Source organism: Macaca nemestrina, chromosome 12 (genome assembly GCF_043159975.1).
Source record: "Macaca nemestrina isolate mMacNem1 chromosome 12, mMacNem.hap1, whole genome shotgun sequence".
Taxonomy (NCBI): domain Eukaryota; kingdom Metazoa; phylum Chordata; class Mammalia; order Primates; family Cercopithecidae; genus Macaca; species Macaca nemestrina.
The window spans coordinates 111,811,389-111,830,327 of NC_092136.1; the positions used below are offsets into that span (position 1 = coordinate 111,811,389).

General features: G+C 46.3%; 3 protein-coding genes across 6 annotated transcripts; 2 read left to right on the plus strand and 1 right to left on the minus strand.

Moving 5' to 3' along the window:
* Nucleotides 1-1,071: 1,071 nt before the first annotated feature.
* LOC105493616 (crystallin alpha B) lies at nucleotides 1,072-15,748 on the minus strand. 4 transcript variants are annotated; one of them, XM_071075967.1, is made up of 4 exons: nucleotides 15,710-15,748; nucleotides 4,028-4,426; nucleotides 2,824-2,946; nucleotides 1,072-1,473 (listed from the first exon to the last, which is right to left on the minus strand). In XM_071075967.1, the coding sequence occupies exons 2-4, from the start codon at nucleotides 4,226-4,228 to the stop codon at nucleotides 1,270-1,272; spliced, it is 528 nt and encodes a 175-aa protein (XP_070932068.1). In that variant the 5' UTR covers nucleotides 4,229-4,426; nucleotides 15,710-15,748; the 3' UTR covers nucleotides 1,072-1,269. The 4 variants fall into 4 exon arrangements, with proteins under 4 accessions (XP_070932068.1, XP_011759716.1, XP_011759715.1 ...); XM_011761414.3 differs by lacking the exon at nucleotides 15,710-15,748 and adding an exon at nucleotides 5,609-5,666; XM_011761413.3 differs by lacking the exon at nucleotides 15,710-15,748 and adding an exon at nucleotides 4,767-4,828.
* On the plus strand, nucleotides 5,220-6,992 carry LOC105493617 (heat shock protein family B (small) member 2). Its single transcript, XM_011761415.3, has 2 exons — nucleotides 5,220-5,427; nucleotides 5,935-6,992. The coding sequence occupies exons 1-2, from the start codon at nucleotides 5,334-5,336 to the stop codon at nucleotides 6,387-6,389; spliced, it is 549 nt and encodes a 182-aa protein (XP_011759717.2). The 5' UTR covers nucleotides 5,220-5,333; the 3' UTR covers nucleotides 6,390-6,992.
* C12H11orf52 (chromosome 12 C11orf52 homolog) lies at nucleotides 10,528-18,877 on the plus strand. The gene is made up of 4 exons (XM_024796526.2): nucleotides 10,528-11,857; nucleotides 16,329-16,366; nucleotides 17,669-17,730; nucleotides 17,968-18,877. The coding sequence occupies exons 1-4, from the start codon at nucleotides 11,826-11,828 to the stop codon at nucleotides 18,205-18,207; spliced, it is 372 nt and encodes a 123-aa protein (XP_024652294.1). The 5' UTR covers nucleotides 10,528-11,825; the 3' UTR covers nucleotides 18,208-18,877.
* The last annotated feature ends 62 nt before the right edge of the window (nucleotides 18,878-18,939 follow it).

Sequence of the window (18,939 nt, forward strand, 5' to 3'; positions counted from 1 at the left end):
ATCACCTACAGCAGTCCTGTTTATCAAGTGAATCAGAAGTTTTGTCCAGACCCACAGAAATGAAATGGAGGGTTGTTTTTTCTTTTGGGGGGGATTTTTTTGCATAGTGGTATGTCTTTAAGCTAAATAATAGAACCACTTATTGATTGGTTATTAATTGTAATTCTAAAACTTAACTATTATGTGGTAGGTCATTGAATTGGATATTTCCTGGCCTTAGGTTAGTAGGTGTTTGCTCGATAATTTAGACCAGGGGTCCCAACCCCTAGGCCATGGACTGGTACTGGCCTGTGGCCTATTAGGAAATAGGCTGCACAGTAGGAGGTGAGTGAAGCTGAGCTCCTCCTCCTGTCAGATCAGTGGTGGCATTACATTCTCATATACGCATGAATGCTATTGTGAACTGCACACGTGAGAGATCTAGCTTGTGTACTCCTTATGAGAATCTAATGCTTGAATCATCCCGAAACCATCCCCTGCTCCCCCGGGGCCACGGGAAAAATTGTCTTCCACAAAACCAGTCCCTGCTTTCAAAAAGGTTGGGGGCCACTGATTTAGCCTATACCTCAGAGCTTGTTAGGTGATAATCACCCAAGTCCTGCTTATTGCCCTTGTAAATCAGCTTAAGGCAATACTTATCAATAGGAAAACGTCAAACAATATTAGGGTCACCATGTCTTCCCTGATGATGTAATTAATTTTAGAGATGCAGTAAGGCCTTTTATGTAGCATTATCCAGAGTTCATTCAGATGTGTTCCAGTCCTTTAAACTGAGGGCTAAAATCAAAGAGGGCAGAGACAGAGTAACTAATATTCCTTGAACTCTGCCAGGGGCTTTTCCTGCTTCTTCTCCTTAATTTACTTCCTATAATAGCTCTGTACAACTCAGTAACCCATGTTATAAATGGAAAACCTGAAGACCAGAAAGGTTAAGCAACTTGCCTAAATTTATATCATTAGTAAGTGGTGGAGCCAGTCATTCTGACTCTAAAATCCTTGGAGCCCTCTAATAATGAGTACTTTCTCTAATATGAGTATCCTTGGAGCCCATAATGCAATCATAAATAGATCTGTGGTATCCGTACATTTATTTAAAAGTGTGTGGAATATTCAAACACAAGACAGTTATCTGTTGCTGAATGATATTTTATTAGCTTGATAATTTGGGCCTGCCCTTAGCATTAATAAGCTTCAGCACTAGTCACAAGACTTTCATTCACTGGCGGGGAAACTTTCTTGTTTTAAAAAATGCAATTCAAGAAAGGGCATCTATTTCTTGGGGGCTGCGGTGACAGCAGGCTTCTCTTCACGGGTGATGGGAATGGTGCGCTCAGGGCCAGAGACCTGTTTCCTTGGTCCATTCACAGTGAGGACCCCATCAGATGACAGGGATGAAGTAATGGTGAGAGGGTCCACATCAGCTGGGACCCGGTATTTCCTGTGGAACTCCCTGGAGATGAAACCATGTTCATCCTAACCCAAAAGAATGAGGAAAGAGGCAGAGAGATAAGAATATGAACTACTATCACCTGCCCAGAACTCAGGCATCCTGATTTCCCCTTAGGTGAGACCAAATGCCATGACAACATAGGAAAAATAAACAGTGCTTTGTTTCAGGGTTGTGGCTAAGATGAAGTTACCTAGGTAGTCACTCCTACCAGTGAGAATCTGAGAAGTCTGAAACAGTACAACACTTCATTGTTTTTCAAACCCTGAGGCATAGATATGTTTAGGAGCATTTCCCAAAGGTTTAGATAATGTTGACTGGGCCTACAGAATTTGGAATCTCATTTAGAATCTGAGTCCCTGAGGAAGCCCTGAAATTGTCCTGACTCTTCAGGAATGTCCCAGAAGGTTCCAGAACAATAGGACTGCTGCTGGGGAAAAAAAAAAAAAAAAAAAAAAAAGACTCCATCCAAGGAGACTATGACCCAAACCTAAATCATATGAGCAAAATTGAAACAGCCTAAGGACATTACTAAGGACAAACTGTACTGGTTGACGTACAGGTTCTGAGCTATCGCTGAGCTATCATTAATTGGTGAGAAGGAATTTTAAAGCCCTCTTACAAAGTCATGAAAAGCTGTTCCATTCGTCAGAATTCCCCCAAAGAGTAGATGACCTTAACCCGTATGCCTGCTGACTCTCAAGCATGTAGCCAAACAGGCTCTCATTAACTGATTTCCGCATGGGCTATAGGGGATTAAAGACTGAGCACAGCTCTGAAATTTAGACAAACCAAGAAGTTCAGCATTAAGATGGGCTAAAGAAGAGACATGGATTCTTGCACAGCTAACAGAGAATTCACAACTCAAGTGCCTTTAGGGTACCTGTAGTTAATGTAATTATGCAAAGCAACTAGGTGTCTGACAGCCCTATACCTAAATCAGTGGTCCTCAACCTTGACTGTAGATTAGAATTACCTTAAAAAATGTTGATGCCCTGGGTCCCACCCCTAAAAATTCTGATTTAATTGGTCTGGAGTATGCCTGAGCATTAGGTTTTTTGAAAGTTCCCCTGGTGATTCTAATGTGGCCAAGATTCAGAACCTCTGGCTAAGATGGGGCATCAACATCCCATCATCCCATCTAAGGCGATCAAATCAAACAAAGACCACATCTCTGGCCATAACAACAGTAACAACAGCAATAGGTCTATCCCTAACTTAGTCTTCTAGACATTGATTTGTAACCCCTGATCTAGACTATTATAGCTTGGGACTAGAATGTAGCCAGCCTCCAAAGCTGATAGCACTACCTGGACTATTACAGTATACACTGAATGAATGAGCAGAAAACAAAAACAAAACACCAAGCTACATACCTGGCGCTCTTCATGTTTGCCATGCACCTCAATCACATCTCCCAACACCTTAACTTTGAGTTCCTCTGGGGAGAAGTGCTTCACATCCAGGTTGACAGAGAACCTGTCCTTCTCCAGGCGCATCTAGAAATAGCAAGGTAAGGGAATGGGACGGGAGAAAGATGGCGAAAGTACTCATTATACTGGTGTTGTCTTATTCTGCAGAGTTGCTTTCTGTCCAGGTAATTCATCCTTCTCTTTTCTGCTTTAAAATATCCCCTTTTTAAATAAACATGGCTCTCTGCTTCAGGGAGCCACCACAGTGATACCTAAGGCTCATGGTGATCAGACCCAAACTTTATTTACAGGGACAGAGAAGAAGACAGATCACCCAGGGGACCAGTCGCAAGGATGGGTGCAGGCCTGGCATCTGCTGCCTCTCTGGCTCCAATGCCTGGCTTTGTGGTTTGTCTGTGAGACAAAGGCCTCTTCTTCTGGCTCAGGTCTCTTTGCCAGTTTTCCACCCACCCAATCTGGAATGTTCTGCTGGTCCTGCTTGTCCTTCCAAAGCCCTTGCCCACTCATCTCCTGTTTACTCACACTTGAATATTTTTAAACCAGAGCGTTATCTGTGACAGCTTCTGTCAACCTTATATGTTCACCCTGTTCTCTCACCCTCTTAGGACGAGTGGGGGTCCCTATATTGTTTCCTCATAAGGCTTGGTTGGACCCAGGCCAATGCCCTGTCACAGCCCTGAGAAACCCAGAAAATCACAGAAGAGGGAATAAAAAGGCAGAAAATGCCCATGAGGGTGAACAGCTCAGGCAGGGTGAGGCAGGGCTCTCTCCTGGCTCTGACACCTGAGATGGTACAATTGGTCAAGAGTCCATGGTGTTAGAAGAGATGAGCAAAGGAGTTTGAAGGCAGCTCTTTCCCTGCAGATTGTTATGAACCAAACCAGAAAGGGGTACCCTGCAGAGAAGTTAGGGGATGGAGGATGAACTTGACACTGCATGAAAAAAATGTAATAAATGGGATACAGAGGACCATCAAGTAGAAACAGGTGACGGGGGAGGGAGGAACTAGCAACCTCCTCATTTTTCTTCACATTTGGATACACATGTGCCTAAAATGGTTTAGGCAGGAAAGGAGAGGAAAATGGATGGAGAAGTTTACAGGAGGTTCCAGTAAGGACTCTCCCATTCTAGCAGTGGGGAGACTCACCTCTGAGAGTCCAGTGTCAAACCAGCTGGGTGCCCGCAGGAAGGAGGGTGGCCGAAGGTAGAAGGGGCTCAGGGAAGTAGACGTCGGGAAAAGATCAGACTCCAACAGGTGCTCTCCGAAGAACTGGTCAAAGAGGCGGCTGGGGGAGTGGAAAGGAAAGAAGGGGCGGCGGATCCAGGGGTGGTGGATGGCGATGTCCATGGTGGCTAGGTGAGTGTGGGGGGTCAGCTGGCTGGTCAGCTCCTTCAGCTGCAGCTACAGCCAGCCCCTTATATATGCAGTCTTGTGAAGCTTCTGGAATGGTGATGTCAGGGGTTTTATTATCCTAGCTCACCGCCGGTTCATGGAGACTTGTGATCGGGGATTTGGCAGTGTGACACATACCCAGTACTCACTGAGCTAAGAAAAGAGAAACACAAACACGTCTGAGCCGGCCAGTGACTTGTCATGGTCTTGTTTCACTAGCTTTCTGTACACACCCAGTGGCACCCACCCCCACCCCAGTTCTCTGAAGCTGGTACAGAGTCAGGAATCCCAAGCAGGCACGCGGGCGGGTGGGGGGGCAGGCGGTGGAGTGTGCCCCTCCTCCTCCTCCTCTTCAGTCCTGAATGCCAGGGGAATCAGGCCAGCAACTATCTTGGGCCTGGGCAGGGACTGGAATCTTCCTAGGCTGGGCCCCAGGGACATTAACTCTTTGTGAGTCCTTGGAAGAGAGCAGTGATGGTCAACATGTCAGTACCAGCCATCTGCCTCCTGCCCTGGGTTGACCTGGGTTTAGGAGAGGACTCCGACATCTGGGCAGAAAGACCCCACTCCCTGAAAAAAAGAGCAGAAAGATTTCTTGCATCTTTCATCCTATGTGGCTCTCAGAACATTAAATCCAGGAGTGCTTTAGGAATTGGGTGCACAGTGCCGGCCTCCAAGGAGGAGAAAATGAGGTGTGGAAACGTGCAAACCGTTTGTGAGGGTCTCAGCGAGGCCTCTTCATGCCCCAGGCACCACCAGCTCCCCCTTCTCAGCTCGTTCCTAACCAGGACCCTCAGCTGTCCTCTCAGGCCCCCTGCGACAGCTGAAGAGTGTGCGGGGGAGGGGACTAGGGGTCCAGGCGGCGCTGGTCACACCCTCGTTGCTCTCACTCAGGGCCCCCACTCCCCGCCCCTCCCCCCCAGAGGCTCGGCACTATTTTGGGTGGTGTCGACCCCGCCCCCACCTCCTATCGAGCCCTGGCTCTCCGGGCAGCTGGAGGGGTCGCGCTGCGCCTGTTGGGGCTGCACCTCGGACCAGGGCTCCCGCTGCATCTGCAGCCATGTCGGGCCGCTCAGTGCCACATGCCCACCCAGCCACCGCTGAGTACGAATTTGCCAACCCGAGCCGCCTGGGTGAGCAGCGCTTCGGAGAAGGTATGGCACAGATGCCACCCCCTTGCTTCCCACCCCCACCCCCTGAAATTCTGGGCTGACCTCCCAACGTTACTGGCCTCCACCCCACTCTGGGCTTAACTGATCTCCTGGGACCAGCCACCCCCCACCCCAGACTCCCTCTCATCCCCTCCAAGCAGAGCTCTTTCCCATTCCTGCTGACCTCAAGACACACTTGGTGCTTGCAGTGCTGCTACCTGCCCTTTGCCCGCCTGGGTGTGCCTCCTTGTCCCCCTTCTATCAACCAGGCCATTTGGTGCCTCCTCCTCCCCCCGCTTCTCTTCCTCCTCCTCCCTTTCCTTTCCGTTCTCTTTCCCCTCTTCCCAGCTGCCTTCTCCTCCTAGCTACTGTGTGGCCTCCTTCCCATTCCCCACTCCTCCTGACTACCCTCTTGCTCTTCCCAATCCCTCCTCTCCAGATTTCCCATTTCGCCCCTGTGCCAGCCTCATCCTCCCTCATCCTGCCTCTTACGTTCTCTCTGCCCCTTAGGCCTCCTTCCAGAAGAGATCCTGACCCCCACACTCTACCATGGCTACTATGTCCGGCCTCGGGCCACCCCAGCTGGGGAGGGCAGCAGGGCAGGGGCCTCCGAGCTTAGGCTCAGTGAGGGCAAGTTCCAGGCATTTCTGGATGTGAGCCACTTTACCCCAGACGAGGTGACTGTGAGGACTGTGGATAACCTGCTGGAGGTGTCTGCCCGGCACCCCCAGCGCCTGGACCGCCACGGCTTCGTGTCCCGAGAGTTCTGCCGCACCTATGTCCTGCCTGCTGATGTCGACCCCTGGCGGGTCCGAGCTGCTCTCTCCCATGATGGCATCTTAAACCTGGAAGCGCCTCGGGGTGGCCGACATTTGGACACAGAGGTCAATGAGGTCTACATCTCCCTGCTCCCTGCGCCTCCTGATCCAGAGGAAGAGGAGGAGGCAGCCATAGTTGAGCCCTGATTGCCACAGACCCAGCACCCAGCAAATCCATCTCTACCTCCCATGGTGATATGGGCAGCTGCCCACCACTCCAGAGGTAGCAGCGTCCTTGGGGGAAAGGAAAGGTGCATGGTCTACAATGTATGGTTTGGTCCCATGGGACGTGTCATAGCCTTGGTTTAGTTTTGGGTGGAGCCGAATAAACCCAAATCTCAGGGCCTTGTTTGTGCTGCTCCCTATTCTGTGGCCGGCAAGCTGGGATGGGGAGGGAGGGAGGCGGTCACAGCCAGCTAGACAAAAAGTTCCTCAGTTTGATGTGCCTAACGTCATAGGACCCTGAGCTCGCACTTGGATACTGAGATCACACCCGGAAGCTGACGCTGGCTCCAGATCAAATTCCTAGCCGTGATTTTCTCACAATGCAACAAAAGAGAGAGTGATCCTGGGAGGGAAAAGGGATATGCCATCCAAACAGCCCAGAGGGCACTGTCTGAGCTGGTGATTAGAGACACAAAAACAAGGGTCTCCAGACTGTCTGGCCCGTTTTGGGTAGGGGCTGGGAAAATGGTTTTTGGCTGATGAGAGTTGCCTAAAGCCCTGGAGTAAATACTTTCTTTTCATGTACTAAGGTCTGTCCACTGAAATGGTCACTGATTTTGAGAGCCCGAGTATGCATACACAGGGGCACAGACACAAAGCCTCTCCAATGATCATGGAACCCCATTACCTTCCCGTCCTCTGGGGGTATGGTGTATTCAGAAAAGCCTGAGGGTCTGTCCCCTCAGTTATTCTCTGCAATCAAGAGAACATCCAGCTAGGTGATTTGGGGGAGGTGTCCAAAACGACTTTCCTGCCTCCGAATACATATTTTATTAGGCTGTGGTAGATACCTACAATTCTTCCATTAAAGTAGTTGTTTCTTGGCTGGGTGCAGCAGCTCACACCTGTAATCCCAGTACTTTGGGAGGCTGAGGCAGGAGGATCACTTGAGCCCAAGAGTAAGAGACCAGTCTGGGCAACAGAGTGAAACCTTTGTCTTTACAAAAAAATAAAAATTAGCCAGACATGGTGGTGCATGCCTGTAGTCCCAGCTACTTGGGAGGCTAAGGTGGGAGGATGAGCTATGGAGGTTGAAGCTGCAGTGAGCTGAGATTGCACCACTGCACTCCAGCCTGGGTGACACAGTGAGACCCTGCCTCAAAAAAATTAAATTGAATTAAATTAAGTGGTTGTTTCTTAACTTTTGGGAGTAATAGACCCTTCTGAAAATCTGACAAAAGCTATAGCTGCTCTTACCAGAAAAATACATATGCTCCCAAATTTGGCAATACAATTTGAATAGGTTCCCACAACTCTTCAGACCCATTCATACATCCTTCTTAGGGATCTGTGGACCTCCAGGATAACAGAACTCACTTGAGGAATTCAACTTCTGGTTGAAAGATTGCTGTCTATTAAAAATGAAAGCATGCCCCAGAGAAATAACATTTGATATATTTAATTGTTCATTCATTCATTCAATAAATATTTATCAAACCTCATGTAATACACCATGGGGAATATATATTGTAAATATAAAAACTATTAGCTTTTATTGTCAACTTTCCGGAATCTAGTTGAGAAGAAAAATAATAAGAAAAGGATTCCACTTAGACTTCAGGCCGGGTGCGGTGGCTCAAGCCTGTAATCCCAGCACTTTGGGAGGCCGAGGCGGGCGGATCACGAGGTCAGGAGATCGAGACCATCCTGGCTAACACGGTGAAACCCCATCTCTACTAAAAATACAAAAAAAAAAAACTAGCCGGGCGCGGTGGCGGGCGCCTGTAGTCCCAGCTACTCGGGAGGCTGAGGCAGGAGAATGGCGTAAACCCGGGAGGCGGAGCTTGCAGTGAGCTGAGATCCGGCCACTGCACTCCAGCCCGGGTGACAGAGCAAGACTCCGTCTCAAAAAAAAAAAAAAAAAAAAAAAGAAAGAAAAGGATTCCACTTAGACTTCAACCAGAATAACTTCACATTGATATGTTTTGTAACTGAGCTTTATTTAAGGGAAAGGGTTTCTCAGCTATAAAAAATTTGAAAACTTAGTCAAAACTAAATTTGATTTAGTCCAAATCCCCACTCCATTCAAATTCTTTTAAAGTTATTAATCAACTTATTCTGGGACATTCTGAATGACAGACAACTTAGAACTTCCCACGGTAGCCTGTTCCATGTTCTTTCTTTTCTTTTTTAGATAGGGTCTCATTCTGTTGCTCAGGCTGGAGTGCAGTGGCCATGCCTCACTGCAGCTCACTGCAGCCTCAACCTCCCGTGCTCCTCATGGCTCACTGCAGCCTCAACCTCCCGTGCTCAAGCAATCCTCCTGCCTCAGCCTCCTGAGTAGCTGGGACAACAGGTGTGTGCCACCACGCCTGGCTAATTTTTTACTTTTTCTAGAGACGAGATCTCGCTTTGTTGTCCAGGCTGGTCTTGAACTCCTGGACTCAAGCAGTCCTCTAGCCTTGGCCTGCCACAGTGCTGGGATTACAGGTATGAGCCACTGTACCTGGCCCTCCATTTTCTTTTTGGTCTTAACTGACTTAACCGTTATAAATTCCTTTGATTTTGTTGAATCAAAATCTGCATTTCAGTAACTTCTCTGAAAAACAAATGCAATGGTTTTTTCACTTGAAAATCCTTCCGATATTTAAAGATAACCATCCTGTCTTCCTGAGGCTTCCCTTTCCCAGCTAAACATGCCTAGGTCTTTTTTTTTTTTTTTTTTTTGAGGCAAGGTCTCTCTCTGTCACCCAGGCTGTGTGTGCAGTGGTGTCATCTCCCCTCACTGCAACCTCCTCCTCCCTGGCTCAAGCAATCCTCTCACCACAACACCGGGCTAATTTTTTGTATTTTTTTGTAGAGACTGGGTTTCGCCATGTTGCCCAGGCTAGTCTTGAACTTCTGGCCTCAAGCAATCTGCCCACCTCGGCCTCCCAACATGTTGGGGTTACAGGCGTGAGCCACGACACCTGGCCATGCCTTGTTCTTTCAACCATATCATATAGCACTTTCCACATCACATATTACCCATTAACTTTATTTTGAACATACTGCCTTTTGATAACGTAGCTTGAATTTCAACATCTAGGCCTAAAATTGTTATTCCAGTCATGGATTGACTGGTACAGACTTCAGTGGAATAATCAATATCCTTGTTTATCACTTCAGGCTTCTATTAATGCTGCTTTAGGCATATCAGGTTTTCTGGCTACCACAATGCTCTATTGCTCTATGGATTTCTTTGGAGTTTCTGGTCATCTAAAAATCCCTTAGGTGATTTCCTTTTCTTTTCTTCTACTTCTTCTTTTTTTTTTTTTTTTAGAGACAGTCTCACTCTGTCGCCCAGGCTGAAGTGCAGTGGCGTGATCACAGCTCACTGCACCCTCAACCTCTCTTGCTCAATCCTCCCACCTCGCCTTCTGAGTAGCTGGGACTACAGGCACACATCACCACACCTGGCTAATTTTTCAGTTTTTATACTTTGTAGAGATGATGGGTTGTTGCTATATTGCCCAGGCTGATTTTGAACTCTTGGGCTCAAGTGATCCTCTTGCCTCAGTCTCCCAAAGCAGTGGGATTACAGGCATGAGCCAAGCCACTGTGTAAACCCAGCTGCTTAGGTGCTTTTTAAAATATTACAGAAGGGGTGGCTAAAAAGGAACCAGATTATGGGGGGCTTTGAGTGCTAGGCTAAGCAGTTTGAACGGTATCCTGTAGGTGATAGGAAATCATTAATGGCTTTTGAACTGGGAGGAGAAGGAGTGGGTAACAGGATGAAAAGGATACAGTTAATGGTAGAGTAGAATACAGAATGGATTGCACGGAAGAAGCATGGCCATGAAATAGTGCAATGATTAGGGCACACGAAAAGACAGTAAGATGTGGGAACCAGGCGTGGTGGGAGGGTCAGTTGAGGCCAGAACTTCAGGACCAGCAGGGGCAACATAGCAAGACCCTATCTTGGCCAGGTGTGGTGCCTCACACCTGTAATCCCAGAACTTTGGGAGGCTGAGATGGGAGGATTGCTTGAGGCCAGGAGTTCGAGACCAGCCTGGTCCACATAACAAGACCCCATCTCACATTAGTTAAAAAAAAAAAAAAAAAAAAGGCCCTGTCTCTAAAAAGATTTTTTTTTCTTTTAATTAGCTAGGCCACAGTGGTGTGAACCTGTAGTCCCAGCTACTCGAGAGGCTGAGGGGCGAGAATCTCTTGAGCCTAGGAGTTTGAGGTTGCAGTGAGCTAGCCACTCAACTCCAGCCTGGGTGACAGACTGAGACCCTCTTTAAAAATTAAAGAAAGAAAGAAAATAATATGCTTTGTAATAATAACAACAACAATACCTAACTCTTACTGAGCGTGTCCCATATGCCAGGCCCTGCACTACAGCTTTATTTTTCACCACAATCCTGTAAGATTGTCACTTTTACCCATGTTTCATAAGAGGAGTTCAAAGTCTAGGGTATTCTCTGTGGAGTGCAGAGCTGAGTGGTGGGCCCTGAACATCCACTTAAAGGACACACAAATAACCAGGCATCCGAGGAAAACACTAACAATGGGGTGAGAGAACTGAAGACAAGAATAATGGGTTTCAATGGATTCTCCTAGAGCCCATATTTTCTAACTGGTGAGTGTGGGGTGAGTCAAACTTTGCGTTACTGGAAGGAGAAGCAGAGTTGAGGGGTAAGTGGAGAATCAGTAGCTCTGAATTGTGGATAGGGAAGTGAGTGGTTAAGAAGTGCTGAGGCCATCCCGATCATAGAATCATCTGATTTTATACCAGAAAGGGGATTAGATTCAGTTTTTTAATTTCACAGCCCTGGAAACTTAGACCCTATAAAGGTTAAGTGATTTGCCCACATAGATTTCAAAGATCTAGGGAGACTATCTGAGGAACTCATTTTCCCAAACTTAAGTTTCCAACAGACTTCAGTATCCCAATCCAGATTCTGGACAAAGATAATGAGAAACTGGTACCAATTTCCACGAAAGTGAAACTCAGTTAAACCAGAGTGGTGCTGAGCAAACTATTACATTAGGCACTCATCTATTATAGAGGATATATTTCAAAGACAGAGGGATGTAATGGAGAAGCATTTCCGAAGGAAACCGAGAGCCCTTTTCTATCTCAGGTTTCTTTTTATTGAAGCTTGAAGCTCAAGTTCATGGCTTCATCAAAAAACGCTTCAAATCCTGAAGTTGAGATAGCTCTCACCTGGAGCCCGTGTGTTGTTCTATCCTTTGCCTGGGAACACAGTCACCTGGGAATCATTCCAGCAGGTGGCTTCCAAAGTCCAACCTGCTAGGTTGAAATCTGACACTGACACAGACTCCGGGAGCTGCGGCGGAAAGCTCAACCAGGAACCCGGAAATGCCTCTTGATGCATAAAAACAGCTGGGCTCCCTTGGAGACAGCGCGCCATGGGAAACCGGGTCTGCTGCGGAGGAAGCTGGTGAGTAGGGTGGAAGGGCAGAGGGGAACATCTATCTCTATTGGTGGATGTAGAGCCCCCCGAAAATCAGAGCACCTGGAGATAATTGTCTGCCAGCCTCCCACTGCCACCTTCCTTTGCCTGGTACCTCCTTGTTCCAACACCAGAGCCGCACCTCCTTTCAGGAGACCTTAGAAAACAGAGCCAAGTGGCCGGGCGCGGTGGCTCACGCCTGTAATCCCAGCACTTTGGGAGGCCAAGGCAGGCAGATCACCTGAGGCCAGGAGTTTGAGACCAGCCTGACCAACATGGAGAAACTCTGTCTCTACTAAAAATACAAAAAAAATTAGCCGGGCATGGTGGCATTCCAGCTACTCGGGAGGCTGAGGCAGGAGAATCGCTTGAACCCAGGAGGCAGAGATTGCAGTGAGCTGAGATCACACCACTGCACTCCAGCCTGGGAAATGAGAGCAAAACTCCGTCTAAAAAAAAAAATTAGGCCGGGCGCGGTGGCTCAAGCCTGTAATCCCAGCACTTTGGGAGGCCGAGATGGGCGGATCACGAGGTCAGGAGATCGAGACCATCCTGGCTAACACGGTGAAACTCCGTCTCTACTAAAAAATACAAAAAAACTAGCCGGGCGAGGTGACAGGCGCCTGTAGTCCCAATTACTCGGGAGGCTGAGGCCGGAGAATGGCGTAAACCCGGGAGGCGGAGCACTCCAGCCTGGGCGACAGAGTGAGACTCCGTCTCAAAAAAAAAAAAAAAAAAAAAAAAAAAAAAAAAAAAAAATTAGCTAGGTGCACGCTTGTAATCCCAGGTACTTGGGAGGCTGAGGCAGGATGATCATCTGAGCCCTGGGGGTCGAGGCTGCAATGAACCATGATCACACCACTGCTCTCCAGTCTGGGTGACAGAGAGACCCTGCCTCAAAAATGAAAATAAAAATAAAAGGGCAGAAGTAGGAAAAAGAAGAATATCCATGGGATATCTGAGTATGACTTTCACACTTATTTACTATGTGACCATAGGTAATAAGTCCCTTAATTTCTCTGTATTCATCCTCATATATAAAATATAGATAATACATCCTACATTGTGTAGATCACAGGCTTATTTTGAAGAGCAAAGGATATACTGTATGTTAGAACCTCGTAATAAATTATCTGTGGCCCTGTTACTGTTCTTTCCCAGAATTTTCATCACTGCCATGCCATAAATTCCTGGTCCTGGTTTTATCCTGTCTACTGCCTTCCATGCTTGGGGCAGATCTTGAGAATGTCATGTTATAAATAAAGCATCATTTTATTTAGATAGACAAGTGAAGTGCATTGGAAAACACATAGGTTTTGTAGTAGTACATTGGATTCAAGTCCTGCCCTACTACTCATTCATTTATCCATTCATTTATTAAACAATGTTTATTGGACATGTACTACAGGCACAGTGATAGACACAGAAGACACAGTAATAAAAGGACATTTGGTCCCTGCCTTGTTGAGTAAGAAATACCCTGAAGGTCCAACATTTGGTAACTGTCTAAATACATGGCATAACCAATTAATGGAAAATATGTAGCCACTTCATAAAGAATGTTGGAAGAACACCTAACATCATGGAAAATTTTACTCTTTATTAAGTTAGTAAAAAAGGGCATTAGTTGACCCATCTGTAAAATGGGAACAAAAATATGTGTTTCCTGGAATGTCAGGATTGACAAAATAAAGCACCCTTTAAACTCTGAGATGCCTTATAGACACAGGACATCCAGAAGCACAGAAAAGCTTCCAGAGAAGGGGATGTAACAGCTTCTTTTATTCTGTCTCTTCCCAAGTGTTGGTATTCTTTTTTCATTACTGGTTAGTTCTCTGATGGTGATAGTCATTAGTGGTCAACTTTTACTGATGCTTATTATATGCTAGGAACCATGCTAAGTATTTTATATTTCCTGTTTTATTTAATCCTTACAATAATACCATGAGGTCTGAATTCTATTATCACACTCATTTTTTTTTTTTTTTTTGAAACAGAGTCTAGCTTTATCGCCCAGTCTGGAGTGCAGTGACACAATCTTAGCTCACTGCAACCTTAGCCTCCCAGGTTTAAGCGATTCTTGTGCCTCAGTCTCCCTAGTAGCTGGGATTACAGGCGCGCCACCACGCCCAGCTAATTTTTGTATTTTTAGTAGAGACGGGGTTTCACCTGTTGGCCAGGCTGGTCTTGAACTCCTGACCTCAAATGATCGCTCGCCTTGGTTTCCCAAAGTGTTGGCATTACAGGCGTGAGCTACCTCACCCGGCCTATCATACTCATTTTATTAATAAGAAAACAGAAGCCCAGAGAGGTTAAAAATTTGCTGAAGGTCTCACAGCTAGTCTGACCTCATCAGTCTGACTCCAGAGCCCATTCTAGAGACACTATACCAAACAGTCCAACCAAAATCTTTTTTTCCTCTTAAAATACTAGTAGGATTGAATAAAACTTTGTTCTCTATTTTTTGTTATCTCAATAAACCTCCAGAGGCTTAAAGATATTATGGCAATTGAAGATATTTTTATTTTAAAATATTCTTTGTTGTTATTGTTTCTGATTACAAAGGTAATAATCATTCATCGCAGAAAATTTAACTTCTGCAAAGAGCAGAAAATAAAAAGCAGCCATAAACATAAGCACCCAGAGATGATGGGAACATTTTAGTGTATTTCCATATATTTTTTAAATGTGCACAGTTTTTATTCCAAAACATATCTTTTTACTAACTTAATAAAGAGTAAAATTTTCCATGATGTTCGGGTCCTTCCAACATTCTTTATGACATGGCTACATATATTCCATTAATTGGATATGCCATTTATTTAGTCAGTTACCAAATCATGGACCTTCAGAGTATTTCCTATTTTTTGCAATTTAAATAATGTTATAATGAATATCCATATTTGTACATGTATAATTATTTCTTAGGATATGGAATTGCTACATCAGAGGGCATACACATTTATGTTTAAGGCTTTTTATACTTATTGCCAGTTGCATTCTAGGAGGATTGCACAAATTTTTATTCCTATTACTACTGTAGAAGAGTGCCCACTTAGTATCCTTAAATCTAAAAATAAAATCTCATCACCTGTGAATCTAAAAGAATATTCACTCCATTTGGGTTGTGTCCCAGCATTGCACAATATCTAACTTGAGAAGAGGCTCTGTTCACTAACATTGGATAGCCCTAGTCTATGTTTTTTAGGATTAATATTTTCTCTATCCATTTAAATAAAAATAAGTAGGTAAAGAGTAGTAACAAGTGGTAAAGAATTAGAAGATTATCTCGTTCTTAGGATAAGGCTGACTGAGCAGCGGTAACATAAAGCAAGAGCTGAAGTGGCAGAAGAAGTAGAAAAACACAGAAGTAGTTTTTCTTCTGAACCACCTGTAGAGTTTGGCTGGAGACTCAACTGCTGTCAACTGAGCAAGCTGTAGCAAAACCAAAAGTCACATCAAAACAAAAACCTTTGTCAAATGTGTGTGGAAAAATCCTGACTTTTTTCCCCACAGTAGTCCTCATGATTTGGACGTCAGTCTTCTCTCTCTCACCCTCACCAATTAGCAAAGAAGGAAACTTCCCAGGAGATGAGAGATCAGACAGACAAACAGGGTTGGCTCTGGCAAAAGTTGGAAATATACTAGCAAGAAAGCAAGAAAAAGAATCCGGAGTAAGCCCCAAACTATTTAGCCTATTTCCTCAAACAGTGTTGTCTCTCTGGCATCAAACAGTTAACAATCACGTAGACACACGGGCGCCACTGGGGACCCTAGGGGCTCAGAAATAAATATAAGAGGTCTGCCCTACAGTGAGGGCAGGATAGCTGAGTCACTCACCAAATGCAGTGCTCCCTGTTCTGTAGACAAAGTTCTCTAAAGGATGCTAAAGGTTAAACATCTCTCACTTTCTCTGTTAATTAAAAACAAGGACAAGGAAGCAGGGAGGGAGGTCACTTGTTAAGAAAGGGCCCTAAGGGGTTGTAATTAGTTAGCCCTGGTTGTGGCAGCTTCCAGGGCTCCCAGAATAAAAGTCCCAGATTGGCAAAGACCCCAGGGAAAAAAAAAGCACTGAAGAAGAGGCAAGAGGGTCTCTGGATCCAAGAATATTCCATCATTTGGCAGGTTTCCCTCACCCTCTGCTGGGAATTAGCCTGTTAGACAATCCCAGAATAGCTCTCAAGCCAGATACATCCCTGGCATGTAGTGCCTGGTTGCCTGAGGCTGTATTTTGGGTCTGGTTATGTCAGTTGTACTACTCCACCTTCCAGAACCATCCATGTGGGAGAGGTGTGGTACCCTTGACTAATGCTTTGAACCTGGCTCAGGGTGAATCTTTGTTAGAGGGAGGTAGGGGAAGGTCATCAGAATGTTAAGGAGACCACAGAGCAAATGATGATGGAGGGAGGGCAGAGGCCAGGGCTTCTTGCACATGGGTGATCTGTTTTTCCTATCACAGGAGCTGCCCATCAACTTTCCAGAAGAAAAAGAAAACAGGTAACTTTGGGGCTGGGGGAAGAATCTGGGGGAGGCAAATTAGAGAAGGCAATAGAACTGCCATCTTTGGAAAGGGCAGAAGGGTAGAAAAGGAATGAAGGGATAAAGGGAGACAGCACACCAAAGAGAAAAGAGAATCCAGGTTGCTGCGTTGAAGACTAGCTCTGAACCTCTGGATCTTATTCTTTCCATTATTTCAGAGTGGCAGGGTTGGTTGCTCATTCTTTCATTCATCTAGCAAATACTTACTCAGCACTTATACTGTATGTGAGGACCTGTGTGGGTCCCAAGGAGGCAGAGAGGCACAAGAGGAAAGACACACGATCTCAGCTCTGGAAGAGCTGAAAATCAAATTTAAGAGATAAATTCATATAAACAAACAGTTGTAATATCATCTACTGGTGCTATAACCGATGTGCACTCATGCTGTGGGAGAATGAGAGAAGACACTGATGTCAAAATGTCAAAGAAATAATAGCAAAGGACTGGGCGTAGTGGCTCAACGTCTGTAATCCCTGCACTTTGGGAGGCCAAGGGGGGCAGATCACTTTAGGTCAGGAGTTTGGGACCAGCCTGGCCAACATGGTGAAACCCCATCTCTACTAAAAAGAGAAAAATTAGTGGGGCATGGTGGTGTGTGCCTGTAGTACCAGCTACTTGGGAGGCCGAGGCACGAGAATTGCTTGAACCCGGGAGGTGGAGGTTGCAGTGAGTCGAGATCATGCCACTGCACTCCAGCCTAGGCAACAGAGCGAGACTCTGTCTCTAAATAAATAAATAAAAGCAAAGTTCATAAGTCAGCAGAGGAGGGAGAAGATGGTGTTTTAGGCAGATAAATCAGCTCATGAAAAAAAAAGAAAAGAGAGACTGACTTGATTCAAAGTGACTGATTGGTGTAGCTAAGCACTTACCATCTTGCATTGTAAGTCTGTTTACTTATTTTTATTTATTTGTCTTTCCTAGCAGGCTGTAAGCCCCCTGAGGTAGAGGAAACAGCTTACTCATCCTTCTACCACCAGAACATGGCACAGAGCCTGGCACATAATGGGTTCTCATGTTGAACTGTGTTAGGGGCTAGTGAAAAATGAGGATGGAAGATAATATGGCCAGATTGTGAAAGGGCCAGATTGTAAACCCTGCTAAGGAGTTTGGATTTAGGACTAGTAGACATGAAAGAAGTGAGAATGGAGGCAGGGAGATCAGACGGAAGCCTGCCGTGATAGTTTAATAGTGAGTTGAAAAGGCAGTCTCAACAGAGACAGGGAAGAGAGAATGAATTTAAGTTGGATTTCTTCCCCTCAGGAAGCCAAGCAAGACGGACACTGAAGCCACAGCCACGACAGCTGCAGCAGAATGGCCCAAAGGTAATGACAGGCCTCTGTCCCCTCTCCGGGGCTGCTCGGACATGGGATCCCAGTAGCCAGCTCTTTTGCCCTGCAACAGACACATTTCAGTCACCTGTAGAATTTGCTGGCTCTGTCTGTCCTCCTCTGCCCCTCAAAGGAGCAAAGCGAAGGGACATCAGTCGACCTGCCCCTGCATTGGAGGTGAGGGGCAAAACCAAGCCATGAATCTCCCTTAATGCTATCCATTCCTCGCAGGGCCATGAAACAACAGGACACACGTATGAGCGGGTGTTACAGCAGCAAGGGTCTCAAGAGAGGAGTCCAGGCCTCATGTGGGAAGACAGCAACTTACATTATGCTGACATTCAAGTGTGCAGCCGTCCCCATTCCTGGGAAGCGAAACAAGTGCATTTAGAAGACGCTACAGAGTATGCGACCCTTCGCTTCCCCCAGGCCACACCTCGCTATGACAGCAAGAACGGGACCCTGGTGTGAGCCTTGGGGAGGAAGGCCCAGTCCATCGTTAACCACTACTCCTGTGGGGGAGAATCTACAGCTTTGGGGAATTGGGTGGTAACCCAGGGATGTTGGCCACGTTTTAAGCTTAAAGAACTCCAAAGCCCCAGGAATTGTGAGCGTCCCAGTTTCTCCCCTGGCCTCTTACTTGCCACTGTTAGGTTGGAGTTATAGTTGGTTTAGCTATGAGTGGATAGCTAAACTTAGGTAGCCACATGAGGTTAGGTGGAGTGTGCAGGGAGGTAGGTCTTCGACCTCACCATTGTTGCTCCTGCTCTTGAAAAGCGCAGAAAGAGCAGGTTAAAAGTTAGCCTATAAGCACGTGGGCTGATCTTGTCGGACTTTAATTAATGGTATCCTTTTTCACACACCTTAAACTCCAAAGCTGAAGGGGAGGTGTTCTGGAAAAGCATTCTGAGCTTTTACATTCAGACACCAAGGCTGCCTTGGGCTGAGTCAGGCTCCAGACCTTAACAGACAAATGGGGGAGGGGGCTGAGGCGTGGAGGAAGCGCTCTCCAACCGTGGGCCTACAGAACCTCAAGACACTGATAACCGACAGCACAGCGAGGCCCGGAAACTTCCCTCGGAGGGACTGTTGGCTCTCGCAGGTGCGGGGCCGCTAGGATCAATAAATGGCCTGAGAAACATGCCTGGCGTGTTTTCTGGGGCGGGGCCCCAAGGCTCCTCGCGAGGACAGCGCATCCCGCCC

Bases quoted from the DNA above. Each gene is read 5' to 3' on its own strand.
- LOC105493616 (XM_071075967.1), bottom strand. From the start codon at position 4,228: ATGGACATCGCCATCCACCACCCCTGGATCCGCCGCCCCTTCTTTCCT. The intron at 2,947-4,027 runs GTGAGTCTCCCC...TGCTATTTCTAG, and splicing joins TTGACACTGGACTCTCAGAG to ATGCGCCTGGAGAAGGACAG. The intron at 1,474-2,823 runs GTATGTAGCTTG...CTTTTGGGTTAG, and splicing joins GCAAACATGAAGAGCGCCAG to GATGAACATGGTTTCATCTC.
- LOC105493617 (XM_011761415.3), top strand. From the start codon at position 5,334: ATGTCGGGCCGCTCAGTGCCACATGCCCACCCAGCCACCGCTGAGTAC. The intron at 5,428-5,934 runs GTATGGCACAGA...TCTGCCCCTTAG, and splicing joins TGAGCAGCGCTTCGGAGAAG to GCCTCCTTCCAGAAGAGATC.
- C12H11orf52 (XM_024796526.2), top strand. From the start codon at position 11,826: ATGGGAAACCGGGTCTGCTGCGGAGGAAGCTG. The intron at 11,858-16,328 runs GTGAGTAGGGTG...TTCCTATCACAG, and splicing joins GTCTGCTGCGGAGGAAGCTG to GAGCTGCCCATCAACTTTCC. The intron at 16,367-17,668 runs GTAACTTTGGGG...TCTTCCCCTCAG, and splicing joins CCAGAAGAAAAAGAAAACAG to GAAGCCAAGCAAGACGGACA.